Raw genomic sequence first — 16265 nt, forward strand, 5'->3', positions numbered from 1 at the left:
TGAGAGAAATATAAATATTTTTTTAAAAAGTATTTCTATCTGATTAAAATGTGATTAAAATCTCCAGCATAGATAACATATTTTGCAAGTTGTAGAATATAGATTCGTAAGAACTGTGATATATTTCTGGAGTATTCTTAATAAAGCATATAAAGTAATATCAGCAATAGTGAGAGTAGTACTGACCTCCAGCCAGTCTTTCCCAGATGTCTATATTAGATGGTACAATAATGCTTGGTAAGTGTTGTACCTGTTGTTCTCCAGAACTGTGCCGTGGAAGTGATAGGTTGCATTTTAATTAGGGTAACTGATTCAGTAACTGCAAAATAGATGTTATATTCCACAATAGCTGATTTCTGTTAATACGAGTCTGGTTATTACTCTCTGTGCTGCAGGTATAACTTCTGTGTCATCTTCAAAACAGTCCTATCTCCAGTACTTTGCAGTAATGTGTGGTAATAAAGAATGTGTGGTAATAAAGACACAAATTGCCAATGCCCTGTCTTATCAGCTCAGATAAGGTTATAATTGATACCACAGCTAAAGCTATGCAAAGTTTAATTTAATTAATTAAAAATATCATAAAAACTTATCCCTTGGAAAATTGCTAATGTCCATGTGTTTTTTCTATTGTAAGTATATAGCTGAAAGATGGTGCGAGAATCCTTTCTTAAAACTTAGAGAGGCAAATAATCAAAAGACAGAGGAATCTCAGCATTCCAGGTTCCCAAATGAAAATACACCACAAAGATATTCTATATTTCTATCTTTAACATTTTTGAAGTTTAAAAAGATGTAAGTAAACAAAGAAGAGGAGAAAAGAAGACATTATCATTTGGATTTTCTAAAGATTCTATGAATACAGCAAACCAATTGCAAAACAAATGCCTCATGTAGACGTTCCCAAGAAGTAGGAAAATCTTTCCCTGTTAAGTGACTTTCAAGGCTAAATCATCTTGACAAAGTGCTTCTCTAAAAAAGCTTCTCTCTGCCTCGATCAGTCAATCCATCTCAACTAAATTGCATATTCATGGCTTGGGACCAGGTTATCTGAGGAACCGTCTCTTGTCGGTCACATCCACCTGACCCATCAAAGCGGGGAGGCAGGGAATGTTGCGGGTCCCATCCCTAAGGGAGATACACCTGATGGGAACCAGAAGAAGGGCCTTCTCCGTGGTGGCTCCCTCTCTCTGGAACATCATTCCCCCAGAGATTAGAACGGCCCACACTCTAGTACTCTTCTGGAAGGTGCTGAAGATCTGGTTCTGCCAGCAGGCTTGAGGAACCAAAGCGGGATGGAGCCCATTCAATGACTTGTGTGATCTGCTGTCGCTGGGGCGGGGGAGGGAGGTGTGGGTGATTTTGTTATATTGTGCAATATTAATTTACTTTATACTTTTTGTTAGTTTTTTTTTGTTTTAAATGTGGTTTTATATTCTGTAAACTGCCTTGAGTCTCCATGGGCGAATAGGCAGCAATATAAATTCAATAAAGACATAAAGACTAAATAAATAAATATTCAACTTAATTCTGCACATATACTGCACATTTATAGTAACCTCTGATTTGGTAAAGCCATTTTACTTGTTAGAAGCATGATGCTATTTTGTGGAGTTTCAAAAAAGGTGCTTCACTCAGATCTTTGAGAAAGCAACTCCCCCTTCTCTTCAAAAACCTACATACATATTATTTCCTTCTCTTCCCTCCTGGAAGTGAATAGAAATAGCACTATAAAAACTAGCATTGTTGCATTAAGGGAAAATCTTCCAAAGTATTCATATCTTTCGGTATAAAGGTAACGGGTACACTAATTGTTGGGGAAAGTTCCATAACTAGTTTTAAGAGAAAGATGGTTGATTAACAGATATATATAAAAGTATAGACCAATCAGCCTTGTTGGTTGCTGGCTTGATTTGCCATTTTGATTTATCTATCTGTCAATCAATCAATCAATCAAGGACTTTGGAGGTCTTCTAGTCCAACTCCCGGCTCAAGCAGGACACCATGTACCATTTCAGATAAGTGGTTGTCCAGTCTTTTCTTAAAAACCTCCGGTGATGAAGCACCCATAACTTCTGAAGGCAAGCTGTTCCACTGGTTAATTGTCCTCGCTGTTAGGAAGTTCTCCTTAATTCCAGATTGCTTCTCTCCTTAATTAGTTTCCATCCAGTGTTTCTTGTCTTGCCCTCTGGTGCTTTGGAAAATAAGTTGACTTGCTCTTGTGGCAGCCTCTCAAATACTGGAATACTGTTGGCCTTTTGTTGGAAGTATACATGAAAACATCACTTGTGCTCCTAATTCTCTAACTTTTTTCCCTAGCTGTTCATAATCTCTTATTATTGTTTTCAGATTCATTGCTGTGTCATTGGTTCCTACATGTAGGAGAAAAAAGGAGTAGTAATCCTTGGGATTGATTACTTTAGTAAGATAACTCAGTTGTATCTTTGATTTTTGCTCCAGGGAGACAATATTCTTACCTAAATTGACTGCCTGATCTGCAGACTATAGTTCTGTTCCCCTAAAACTTGAATCTTCTATCACCAATATTTCCCTTTTTTTCTTAGGGAAGTCTGGGATAGTTTTCTTCCTGTCGCAGGGAAGTGCTGGGTTGTGCCTCCTTTTTTTTTTAGAAACTGCTGAATGCTCTTTTGTGGGTATCTGCAAATTTTCTTCCGGGGGAGGTTATGAAAGTGATTATTCAGTTCCAGAGGGGCTTCATTGGAGTGGACTAAGGTAGGTAGTAGGGGCTTTGCTCGTGGTTGTTGCTTTCTTCTAAAAGTGACATGTTTCTATCAGTCTTGTTTTTTAGGTACATATGTAGGGTCATTTTTTATGGAAGCTGTTTGTTCCGTATTGTATTCAGTTTGGGATTTTCTTCTTTATGTATATATATATATGGGATCATTTTTTAAAGAAGCTATTTGCTCCCTAGTGTGTTTTATTTTGGTGTAGTCTTCTTGTTTAGGTTGGGATTTCTCTCTTTGTTCATTGAGTTTCAGAGTAGTTAGAATTGCTTCTACTGTTACTTTTTCTTCTAATTCAAGTATTTTACATTTGATACATACATAGCTTGGGTCTTCTGCAGGCATTAGCTGAAACATATGACATACTTTGCAAGTCACTATAATGTCAGTCTCTATTTCCATGACTTTTTTTCTTTGTTTGTTGAAAAATTAAAAATTTCTAAAAATTAAATATTTTCCTTGTTGTAAAGTGTACGTTTAGAATAGTTTACAAGAGTTCTTGGCCTTTTGTTCTCTGTCTTGAAAAATTCATCACTATCTTCCCTGTTTTGAAGTGTCTGTTCTTTTGCTTTTGTATTCCTGTTCTTACTTTTAGAAAATGAGCACATCTGAATTCTTAACTTTTGACTCCTCAGAATCCTAACAAATTTCCAGTATAATTAGACCTCAATTTACAACCATTTATTTAACGACCATTTGAGATTACAACAGCACGGAAATAAGTCGTTTATGATCATTTTTCACACTTTTGACTGTTGCAGCATTCCCATGAGCACCTGATTTCAGATATTGTCAACTGGCATGTATTTATGACAGTTGACAATATCTGAAATCAGGTGCTCGGGGTAATGTGATCTCCTTTTGTGACCTTCTGACAATCAAAGTCAATGGGGAGATCAGATTCACTTAACAACTGTATTACTAATTTAACAATTGTAGTGATTCACTTAACAACTGTGGCAAGAAAGGTTGTAAAATAGCAATAACACTTAAATTTACTGTATATAACACTTCACGGTGCTTTACAGCCCTCTCGAAGCAGTTTATAGAATCAGCATATTGCACCCAACAATCTGGGTCCTCATTTTTTTTTTTTTAATTTGATTTATATGCTGCCCTTCTCCGGAGACTCAGGGAAGCTTACAATGCGTTAAGCAATAGCCTTCATACTTTTGTATATTTATACAAAGTCAGCTTATTGCCCCCACAAACTGGGTCCTCATTTAACCTACCTTAGAAAGGATGGAAGGCTGAGTCAACCTTGAGCCTGGTAAGATTTGAACCTGCAGAAATTGCAGGCAGCTGTGTTAATTACAGGGTGCATTAAACCACTGTACTACCAAGGCTCTTACCTACCTCAGAAGGATGGGAGGCTGAGTCAACCTTGAGCAGGTCAGATCAAACTACTGACAGTCAGCAGAATTAGCCTGCAATACTGCACTCTAACCACTGCACCACCATGCCTCTTTTTGGTGCAAAACTCACTTAACAACTGCTTAGCAATTGAATTTTTTGGCTCATAAGAGATTGTAAGTCAAGGACTACCTGTAAGACCTACTAAATTGTTTCTATGTTAGGTAATTAAATTAAGGATTGTAGCCTAACAAGAAATTCTTTCTTCAACATTAACATTATCAGTTAGGTTCTTAATTGCTAGTTGATTATTTGGGAGGTTGTTCAAGAAAAGATAAGCTGTTTTGAGAGAGAAATATATCAGTGATATTATGGCTCCTCTGATCTTAACATCCTGGGCCATAGCCAGCAGTTCAATCAGGGTAAATCCAGGAATATAGACAATTGGTGACAGCAGCAATCAGCAACCAGCAAGTAATGGCCAAGAATATAAATACTGCATCAGAAAGGAAAACCAAAGCTTCCATCATCATCTTCCTCACCAAAATGAATTGTTCCACATTTTGCTTGAATGTGACGTTCTGTTGGAAAGGACAGCAAACACTTAGAGAATTTTGGGATCTCCAATTCCCAATCTTTACTTTTTATTGCAAATATGGTTTCTGGTAAATTGTTTACTGAAAATAATGTTTTTATTGAGAAAAGGAAGATTAAACAATAAAAGTTTGAGTTTTTAAATGGGAAGCACCTCCCATAGGAAATTCCTTATTTCTGGAGTGTAACACATAATTAGGAGATTAGATGCATCCAATTGCACAAAAGTGAGGGATGTCTCTGGAGCAACTGGAAGTATTTAGACAGTCATTATATTACTACCGGTATTTTATGAATCAATTATTCCATCTGGCTGCTGTGGGCTGACTTTAAGCAAAGAATGGCAATAAGCAATCATGAAAGAGAATATTATTAGAAGGTGCTAGCCATTAGATCTAAGTGTGCTGGCCATATTTAGAAAACTGGAAATCTTTCTAGAAAAGGACAAGACTACAGATTTCTGGCTCCTTTGATTGATTTCATCCGTGGCTAAGTGGGAATTTCTATTGTGCTTATCAGAAGCCTAAAGACTCATAATTTTCTCCATGTTGACATGTTTCTTTTACTTTAATTTGCTCTGTTTCACCCACATTTTGCATTTCCACACATTGCTGGGTGTTGTTTCACTATTGCAATGAAGATTTTTCCATTAGCAGTCTACCCTGTCTGTCAAACCAGACACAGTAAGAACTGTGTATTTCAGCAGCATTCTCGTTGTAGTCCTCATTTTGTCCAGACTGGTTTAGGCTATCTCAGCTACGATCATGGGTCTTGGGGCCTTCAGAGGTAAGTAATATGACTTTGATTTGAATTGGGTGAAGGTCTTCTGAAAAATACTGGTAACAATAAGATAGGCAAGATTGGATAATGCTGAGAGATGTGTTCATTCATTCCTTTTTTCCCTTTGTATGTTTCTTGCATTAAATCTTTCTGTCTTCATCAGTATGTAAGGAGAAAAAGTGCATAAGTCAATTTTTTTCCCGTATTGCAAGAATGTAATTCTAAGTTTTTCCTGTTTAAAGCACAGGTGTTTTTTTTGGAAACTGTGCTGCAGGATTTGCTTATATTTTTATTGTGGTGCAAATATCTGTAGTTGGATTTATTCTGATGAGCATTACCAACATTATATTTACTGAGTATATTATATTTTGATCAGTATTATAACAGAAGGAGATTATTTGCAAGATCCTAGGTTTTTAAAAATATAATATCTTGATTTATGCAAAAGTGTTATAGCTTAAAATAATATAGAGTTTGCTACAGCATCAATAGTCCTTAGTAGCTATTAGCAAAAGAAAAAGAAGGGAAGAGAATATAAGAGGGATGTTTGGACACACACACACACACAGACAGATATACACACACATAGATATACACAAATATGTATTTACACATACAAATTAATTTCCCATAATATTCTAAAGATTGGACTTTTAACAGACAAAATAATGATTAGTTCATATAATGTCTTTAAAACAAGAAGTGTTCAATGCTACACAATCAAATACAGAAACAATGAGACTGAAAGCAAGAAATTATGGAATGAGATAAATCACCTTAGTCAGTTGGCTGTGGACAATTGGTCACCGTCACCTTTCTATGGGACACCTTACCCTGGCCAACTCACTACAGGGTCAACTCTGTGCGAGCCTGGGCCTTCTGCTCTGGTTTCCAAAGCCAGCCTGGCTTAAGGGAAAGTTCCTGCCAGCCTGCACTTTTTCTCCAAAGACTTCCTCACCTCTCTTTCCATCTCCCCCATCCAAAAGATGGGCTAAGCGGGAGTCATTGTTCCACACACACATAGACCATTTCAAGCATGCAAGCTTTATCTACATCAGAGTTGGGAAGTTGCAAATCATGCCTGGGTTTGGGAAGAAGGACTTCTTCTTTGACATGCTGTGTTGGACCCTGATGGATCCCAGTTAGAGAGATGGGCAAACAAGGACAGTGACTGGGTGATTCAATCTGGAACAATGACTCCGACTTAGTCTGCTCTTCACAGTAGGGTGTATGTGCTGGAAAGTAGGGTGAGGACACCTTTAGAGAAGGAGATGAGGAGGCCTATGTGGGAGTCATTGTCTTCAGTGGGAAGAACCTTCATGGTGATGGCTATCAGGAGCAAGTCTCCCTGTCATCGTCCCTGCTTGACCTTCTCCCTGCCCAGGAGCCTTCGGGGTCCATTGCAACATGCGGAGGAAAGATCCTTCTCCCTAAGCCCACTTGCGATTGGCAGCTTGGCAGCTTCGATGTGGATAAAAGTCCCCAAACATACATGCAACCTGCCAAAGAAGAGGTTCTTCTCCCCAAGCCCAAGCATGATTGGCAATTTCCCAACTTGGGTCTGAATAAAAATCCCCAAACTCAGAATGGTGTGTGTGTGTGTGTGTTCGCAAGCATGGAACAATGACTCCAGGTTATCCTGCCTTTCACTGGGGGACACTGGAAAGCAAGGTGAGGAAGCCTTTTGAGAAAGAGTACAGGTCGGCAGCAACCTTCACTCCCTTAAGCCGGGCTGGTTTTGGAAAACAGAGTAGAAGGCCCAGGCTTGCTGCAAATTGTCCCCTGTAGCAGGTGGTGGTGAGTTGTCATAGACCCAGGAAATTTATATTCTTATTTCCTAAATTCTTTAACAATTAGTATTCTTTGCACTTAAATGTTAAAAGAAAAGTTTTGAATATTCTAGTGCACATGTGTCAAACTTGCTGTGTCATGTTGCTGTCACATGACATTTTGCAATGTTTTTACCATTTGCAGAGCTGGGGTGGGCATGGCCTGCATGTGATGCATCCGGCCCACGGGCCACCAGTTTGACACCCCTGTTCTAATGGATATAGTATTTAGTACCTGCTAAATTAAGAGCAGGATTGAGTTGGAGGCAAGGCTCATATTTCAATTTGCCACAATACTTCTCAGGAAGAAACTCAGAAACAATCCTCCCACTCCAAGTGACAAACAATTTGCATGAACTAGATCTAACAGGCTAGATAAGGTATCAGGGAAAAGGTTAAAGATCTGCATGGATGAAGTTCCTGCTTGTGAAAAAAATAAATAGAAAACTTAGCCTTAGTTTCTCTGAGATCATTGAATTTTAGCAGCTTCTGATTAGCAAACACAGAAAGCTCTCAACATGACATTGAATAATCAAGCTATATGACTGTTAGGTCATATAGAGAATGAAGAAATAAGGCTGCTATGTCACTGTCTATCAGGATAATAACCTAGGCCAATGATGGTGAACCTATGATATGTGTGTCAAAGCTGATAACCCACAACAGTTTGAGTGACACACCAATACTATTTTCAAAAGCACAGCCCGTTCTAAATTGTTTTTAGAGGCTGCAGGAGAACGGGGTGTGCTCTCCAAACTCTCCAAAAGTCATATGAAACGAGGTATACTTTTGTGTGGATTTCAGAGGCAACAGAGGCCATGGAAGAATGAAGGCCTCATTCTGTCTAAAAGTATGCTGCCTGAAAGATATGGGGAGCACTGAGCCGTGGAGGCAATTGTGCTTTAAGTGACAGCACAAAGTTGGCCTTTTTGAGTGGCAGCAGTAGCGCTATGGCTGAAGTTGAGATCAGGCCTCAAATTCACGCCCAGCTTAAACACTGATGCTGAGTGCCACTGTTCAGGGTGGCCTAAATGTATGTGTATGCAGGGTAGAGATAGAGAATTGTTTCTGTTTTGTTGGTGGAGTGTATGTGACAAACCACAATCAAGTTAGGTATTTTCCAATTTTTTTATTTGCTGAGCCAGAAAGTTCACCATCCAATAACTAAACCAACAGGTAATTTAAAGCACAGTGTTCAGATTAATTTCCTCCTTAATTAAAAATCTGTCTCCAATCATATGCTCCAAAGATAAGGAGTCTTTGGGTTACAGCATGCCATGGGCTTATGACTGCACAGATCTATATAAGAGAGACAATTGCTATCTCTGAGAAGAATCAGTACTTATACTAGGCACTATTAAAGAGAATGTAATTGTAAGGTTAAATAATAACATCCCAAAGAGAGATTCAACAGTTACATCCTTGGAACAGACAAGCAGAATCCATCAGGAGTCCTCCTATAAGTCACTAAAAGAAACTTGGTAGTTACTTATTGCAAAGAAAAATGCAGGGCAAACACTTATTGTCCTTTTAATTTTACATTCAAACATCTTTGCTTAGTAATTGTAATTCACAATTGTGTGACCATTTTTGTGAGGGAAAGTCATAGAAGCTTCTTGAGATCTGCCACTTTTTTTAGGCAGAAATGTTAGGTTTTGACAATTTCATAAAGGGGAAAATGTACATGCAGATATTATCTTGGCACACAGAGATGGTGCAGAGGAAAAGCTGTAAACTGGAAGCTGTGTCTGCCCCAATTTTTCAAAAGCAAACAATTTTGAGGGAGAGAAGAAACAGTTGGTTTAGTTGTTTCCCTGTAAATCATCCGTTCTTAAAGTTTTGCTCTTGAAGATTGGCTAGGTGACTGAATTTCTCTAAATAATTATTGCTTCTAACCAGTGAAGATACCAAGAAGCGCAAAGAACACAGCCTGCAGAGATTTTTGTTTGGCTTGTTGTCCTACTTGGTTGCCATTCAGATACCAGAAAAACAAGGCACAAAACTGTTTTTCTCCTCATTTTTAAAGAGCTTCCTGGTATTTTAAAATCTGTACTGTGCTGTAAGTAAATGTCCTTTTGCTCTCCTTTCAAATAAATCTTGAAACTACAAATATTTCAGAACAGGGACTAGAAATCTAGGCAGAAGGAAGGACTTTAAAGAATAGGCTGTGTGGGGACAGAAAGACTCATAACTTCCCAACTATAAAAAATGCAGCATTTTTACCCTGCATATGGGTGTAGCTGATAAAGCTGTGTAACGTGAATCAATTTGGCCCTTAGTGGGTGGGTGAAAAAATGACTAAATTACAGCAGCAACTAAGTGTTGCATAGCAGGAAAAGTAGCTAACAGAAACCTGTCAAATACAGCAGGCCCCCACACCCTTCCCTTGCTCATCTCATGCAATTGTTTAAAACCAGACAATGTGATGCAATATGAAGATGTTCAGATGTTGACTTGGTTTTTTTTCTTAAACAAACCTCTAGATTAGTGTTTCCCAACATTAGCAATGTTTTAAGATGTGCAGAGTTCAGTTCACAAAATTTCCAACCAATATGGGGCTGAGGAATTTTGAGTGTTGAGATCCTTATACCTTAAAAATTGCTAAGATTTAGAAACATTGCTCTAAATGTATTTTCAATTGAAGGCATTTAGTATACAAACTCAGACATTCAGAGATGTTCTCACAGGATACTTTGGGAAACTTTTTTTTTTTTTTGAGATAGTACTATCCCCAGGAATGTAGGAAGTTGAGAACATTCTCTTTCATTTGCTCAAATTAAAACATTCTCCTACCATATATTGTTCAGGTGTAATAAGAATGCAACATTTTCAAACAATGATTTGTTAATTTGAACATCCTTCTAAATAAATTTGAAACTCATGTTGAAGGGAATCAGGTTTGGAAGATGATACTTTATTTTCATATACCAGAAACTAATTTCTCATTCTAATGATAAGAGAAAGATTAGATTTATAGAGGAATTAGGTTAGATCTTTAATAATTAATGTAAGTATTCCAAAAAATAAAGGAATTGTTGACATTTTAAAGACATAAAGTAGGAAAATTTCATTCTCAACTGAATTGTTTCTCTCACTAAACATATCAAAGTTCAAATTTCCAGTCCATAAAAGAATGGCAATAGCAATTACCCTATTTATAAATATATTCAGAATTATGTAAAAAACCTGATTTCTATTCTAAACAATAATTTAAGCAGCATATTAAGAATTAAAAATCCTATTGAAATTCCTGGCAGAATAGCTGAGTTTCTAAGCATACCTGTCAAAATGAGATAGTCCCTTGCCTAATTATTTTTAATTGGCAGATAAATTTATTCATGGTAAATGTGTTTGCAATGTTATTAATGATTTCATGATTGATTTGCCCACATAACCTAAGCTTCTTACTCTGTCCTTCTAATCGGTTTTAGCGCTCAGGAAAGCTAGCACCAAACCAAAAATATATATATAATCTTTTATAAACAATAAAAACAGTTTTAACTGAGGAGAAAACACATAAAATCTGTTCCTTTGAACAAGCAACAGATACATCACAACCAGAAAAGACCTTTATGTTAAATGTGTTCCTGATGTTATTAAGGACTTTCAAAAATATATATTTAGCTTTTACAAACAATACAAACAATTATTTAACTGAGGAAAAAACACATAAAATCTGTTCCTTTAACAAGCAGCAGATATTCTTAGTTGAGAGTATATCAGAAATTGTCAGCCCTTTGAGATGGTAGACCAAAGGAAAGGAATCAGACACAACAAAGATTATTGGAATGTTATTGTTGCAGAGCCTAATAACAAGATCTCTGACAGAGTTTCTCTTTCCTTTCTTATATCATGAATCAAAATAAAATCTTTTCCAGGGCAGAGATTTGTTTATTCTTTTAACTCCCAAGGCTTTTGCATTTTATTTATTTATTTATATTTATTTTTGCTCTCACAGTTTCATTCAACAAGGTCTTAAAGATCTGGCTGTTCCCCTAAACCTTGAGTTAGGATCATACAATAGCTTTTTTGTATAATTTCTATATTGGGAGGTTTTGAGTTAGACTTTAATGCCTTTGTACTTTGTTGATATGGTTATAATTTTTTACTTTTTTACTGTTGGTATTTTAAATTGTTGTCAGTCTTGCAGTCATATGCCGAGATAATCTTTTAAGCAAATTAATTGGAATAGTAATATATCTGATATTTTGCTCTTGAATCACAAATAAACTTTAACTAAAACATTAATTAGAAATCTAACATACAGTGCAAATCTAACATAGAGCAAAGCAATTACAGTAGTAGGAGAAAAATGTCTGAAAATGAGAAATATTTTTTCCTTTAAAAAAAAGGGAACATTGCTTAACATTTATATCACAACCAGGGAAGATCAAATTAATAGAGCTTTCTCTTTAAATTAGGAGAATGGCATTGGGACAATGGAGTAGAGAGTTTGGAGTTGTTTTTTTGGGGGCAGGCAAGTGCAGGCAAACCTCAAGAGAATTTAATAGAAAAAACATTTTTGGACAAAAATGCATTATTCTTTTGGAGGCTTGAATGAATCCAATCTGAGTAATTTATTTATTTATTTATTTATTCAATTTATATTATTTATGTTTATATTTAATGAATTAGAATTGTGAATTGCTCAGGAAATAAAATCCTCCATTTAGGGTGAATTGAAAAACAAACGCAATAGCAAAATAAATGTTACCAGAATCATCATTCAAAATATAGAGATTGTTCACTAATATTTCTGATATTGAGTTCTAGAGTAAAATACTAAAGAGGAATGTTCATTTTCATGATGCTAGTTAGCCAGCCATGTATGGTTCCTTTCATTCTATCCATTCTCATAGCAGCATGAGGTCTATTTGGAGCCACTCAAGCATACTTCTGTTGGGCTACTTTTGGCATTCTGGTTCTCTTCCTTTCCTACCCTGAAGCTTTTGCCATTCTTCAAATCTTGGTTTTCCTGCAACTCTTTGTGCCTTCCCTGTCTAAGAGTGGGTGGTTTATAGATAAAATTATTAACGTGTTTCTCCTTCAGGGAATTTAGGATCTTATATAACAGTAATGCTAGATTGTCTATCCATGCTTACATGTCTTTTTATCAGTGTTTTATCTTCACAACAGGATAAAATTTTTAGTTGTGGGACAATAATGGGGTACAGGTCACCTTATTTATTGATTTGTTTGATTGTTTCAAATAATCATATGCTGTTTCTGGTTTCCAAAAAAAAAAAATCACTATAAAACTACGATACTGTAAGATAAAAGAAAAAAGAAAATGAGAACAGTCCACAGGAACTTATTTTTATGACTTTCAGATTGTTTGATATACTGTATATTGTTTCAGTAATGTGTATACTGAAATGAGAAGAAAAACATGGGGAACTTTTAAAAGTGTACTATTTCAACTCTTCCAGAGTACAGCCAACAAGCACAAAATTCAGATATTTTGAACCATGGAAAATTCTTGTCATCCTTTTGGCCAGCACAATTGCAGCAGCAATCATCATCGGATTCCTGACTTATTTTTCACAATATGGTAAAAAGCATTTTATGGTCAATTTATAGAGCTGCTTTTTGAACACATTTGTAATTGGTTTTATTTTAAAAATAGGCAAATTCTGCTTTCCCTGATTTTATAATATAGAAATAACTTGGCTCATTTTTCAAGCCAATCAGATGTTCTTGCTACCCAAATAGAACAAAAGACTTTTTCCTCATACACTGAATAAAAATAGATCTTTGCTTAACCATGGGAGAAAGTGAACATTTGATTCAGCTATTTCTATTATGGGCCTGCAGAGACATCCTTGCTTACTTTTTTCCTTGCTGCAGTCCTGCGTGTAAAATTTAAGATAATGGATCACATTCTGAAAATGTATTGTCCTCATCCTGGGACATAGAGGAAACAACCTCAGAGTTGTTTGAACCCACCCTTTATCTTTGACAAGAAATTCTGAAAACACCCTGAAAGATTAAACCATGAAACCTGGCCTAGGATTGTTTAACCTAAACTATTTTCCAATCTTAAATCAAATTTTGACTGAACATTTGATCATGCGTATCTAAATTATCAATTAAAACATTAATTTTATTATCTTTACCAATGACTTGAAAGAAAGCATGTTGAAATTTCATAAGTTTAGATATTTTTTAAAGTGCTACGAATGAAGAAAAATATAATTTATTCATTAAATTTTTATGCCTCCCATCTCTTTACAGCTTACAATATCAATAAATAGTGTGATAAAACAACTATAGAGTTAAAACATTAAAACATCAGACATTAAAAGCATTTAGATTTTTGAAGCAGTGTTTGTAAAATGTCATTAGCAAGAAATATATATATACAATTTTAGTTTTTGCACAAGAGAAGTAAGAAGTTATCGTCTTCAGTACTTTCTTTCATCATGCTTGGATTCTGTTAAGTCCTTCATCTTCCTTTCCTTCAGCATGTTCCTTTTAATATGAGATTTGTTTTAATATTTCCCACCTTCAAGGCAAAAGGACTAGCCTCCTCTGCTCTGTCTAGTGTGGTCTTCTGAATCCAAGGATAGGAATAGTGAAGAAAAATAAGTAACATGGAGTATTTGGAAGTAGTATGTTGGAATTGCTAATTTAACACAAATCTTACTTTTTAGGTATTAGAGAGCAAAAGCTATCATATTACAAGGGCAACTTTAAAATCACTGGTTTGCAATACAATGGTGCTCTGTCTCGGCAGACTTCAGATCAATATAGAAATTTAGGAAATTGGATTGAAAAACTGGTAAGTCTCTGAATTTTTACTTGTTCTCATTCTGGATTCAAATATGTAGGCTTGAGGTACTTTGTAGATGTAGATTTGTAGATGTGAATGTATTGCTTTGTGTGTGATATGGAAATATGAGTAATTGTGGGTTCTTCAACAAAGCAAGCATCTATATTCACACTTAAAAACAATTTTGGAACCCAGAAATTTTTGGATTTTTCTGAGCATATTAATTGAAAACAATGGATAATTTAAACCATGATGGATTAAAGCTGCTGACTATCCACAGGAATGTGCATTTCTGAATTCATCTAGCCTGTTATAAATATAAAAATATTTTATTGGTTAATTTAATTAATGGTTAACTTCCATTCCCCACCTCTTTGTTCCTAGTCCAATTCTATAAAGTCAGTTTAATGCAAACTGATACTGGTAATTACCTTTCCTTCTTTACTTCTCAGAATGCTGGGAAGAGGCAGAGAGTAACATCAGACAATAAAGACAAATGTAGCATTCAGTCTGGGGCCCATAGTTCCTGGGCTGTCCTACCATCTTCATGGTACCAAAGGGAAACAAAAAATAAATTGGTACTGGCTCCTGTTTTACATTTTTGGTTCACAATGTGTTTATTTTTGTGGTCATTTCATCATATTCATTTGAGGTGATAGGAGAGTCTGCCTAGTTCAAGGGTGCCACTTTTTCTGTTACTACAGATAGTGCTTCATATGTAATTGTAATTAACTTTGGAATTAGTATCATAAGCTGTGTTGGTCATGCCAAATTTTATGAACTTTTTTGCAGTGGTTGTTAAGTGAACTGTGGTGGGTGTTTTTTGCTGGAAACTGGAAGTAAAAAAAATCATAAATTGTGGATATGTGACTGTGGGATAATGCAAACGGCTATAAATGCAGGCTGGTTGCCAAGTGCCCAAAATGCAATGACAGGACTATTGGGGCAGGGTATCCATTGGATTTCGAATCTAGGTCCTATGTAGCCCTGGGGAGATCCATTGTAATTTGATAGTCACTGAGCAATCGGTTTTAAATCAAGGACTACCTGTATTAAAAAGGCAGTAAAAAGCCTAAAGGACAACATATTGACATTTTTGCAACAGGGATTTCTCATAATAGCTATTGTTAAAAGATCAATAAAATGACTGTTTATTACTGTATTAATAGGAATGAGGGTAGTATAGGTAGAATTGTTCTGAACTGTCATGATTAATTATAAATCCTTGCAATTCTTCAGGGATGTATAGTAGCTCAGATCAATGGTGGGTTTCAAAAATTTTTACTATCGGCTCTGTGGGTGTGGCTTGGTGGGCATGGCGTGGCTTGGTGGGCGTGGTTTGGTGAGCGTGGCAGGAGAAGGATATTGTAAAATCTCCATTCCCACCCCACTCCAGAGGAAGGTTACTGCAAAATCTCCATTCCCTCCCCACTCCAGGGGAAGGATACTATAAAATCTCCATTCCCACCCCAATCCAGGGGAAGGTTGTTGCAAAATCCCCATTTCCTCCCAATCTGCTGGTATTTGGGAGGCAGAGAATAGATGGGGGTGGGGCCAGTCAGAATTTTTATTTCCAGTTCTCTGAACTACTCAAAATTTCCGCTACTGATTCTCCAGAATTGATCAGAACCTGCTGAAACCCACCTCTGGCTCAGATAAAGAAAATAAAAATGAAATTGGGAAGATTTCTGTCATTTCCTTCCTCCTTTTTAGTACCGATCAGTTAGTTACATTTTTATAAAAAAATCAGCTGCCTTGAAAGAGCAGTTCTCTGGAGAAATATTCTCAACCAAGGTTCAATGAGGGAAAGGCTGAAACAAGAATTCCTGACAATAGGAAAACTGGACAGCTCAAAAGTGAAACTTTTCCAAGCATTTAAAGAAACAACAACTCATAGCTGAGCCAGCAGCAAAGTAACTCAACTTTCAAATTCTGCCCATGTTGTAAGATCGCTAAGGTCTGGAGCTACTTTCAAACTGATGAGAATTCTGATGTGGGGGTGTCTTAAACTGATTTTCAAGGAGCTACTTCCCATGCTTCTTCCACTGCAAATCTGTCTCTAGCTTTCTGGGAACAAATGGGCATTTCATAAATGAATTCTGTGTTAGGCATAATCTTTGTCTAGTTTATTTACCCATAAACTGCTGCTGTGTGGGGTTATAATAATTGCTTGTCAAGAATGGAATGACATCT

At 36.3% G+C, this 16265-nt stretch overlaps 1 protein-coding gene across 1 annotated transcript in view; it reads left to right on the forward strand.

Annotated features, from left to right (window-relative positions):
- The first annotated feature begins 5455 nt into the window (after positions 1 to 5455).
- Positions 5456 to 16265, forward strand: part of LOC132711879 (transmembrane protease serine 11C-like) — a 61957-nt gene continuing 51147 nt past the window's right edge. Inside the window, exons 1-2 of the mRNA XM_060691761.2 lie at positions 5456 to 5477; positions 13954 to 14081. Of these exons, the coding sequence (XP_060547744.2) occupies positions 5456 to 5477; positions 13954 to 14081 (150 nt within the window). The remainder of the gene's footprint in view (positions 5478 to 13953; positions 14082 to 16265) is intronic.

The sequence above is a fragment of the Pantherophis guttatus genome, chromosome 4, assembly GCF_059756535.1.
Source record: "Pantherophis guttatus breed Tessera chromosome 4, ASM5975653v1, whole genome shotgun sequence".
NCBI lineage: Eukaryota > Metazoa > Chordata > Lepidosauria > Squamata > Colubridae > Pantherophis > Pantherophis guttatus.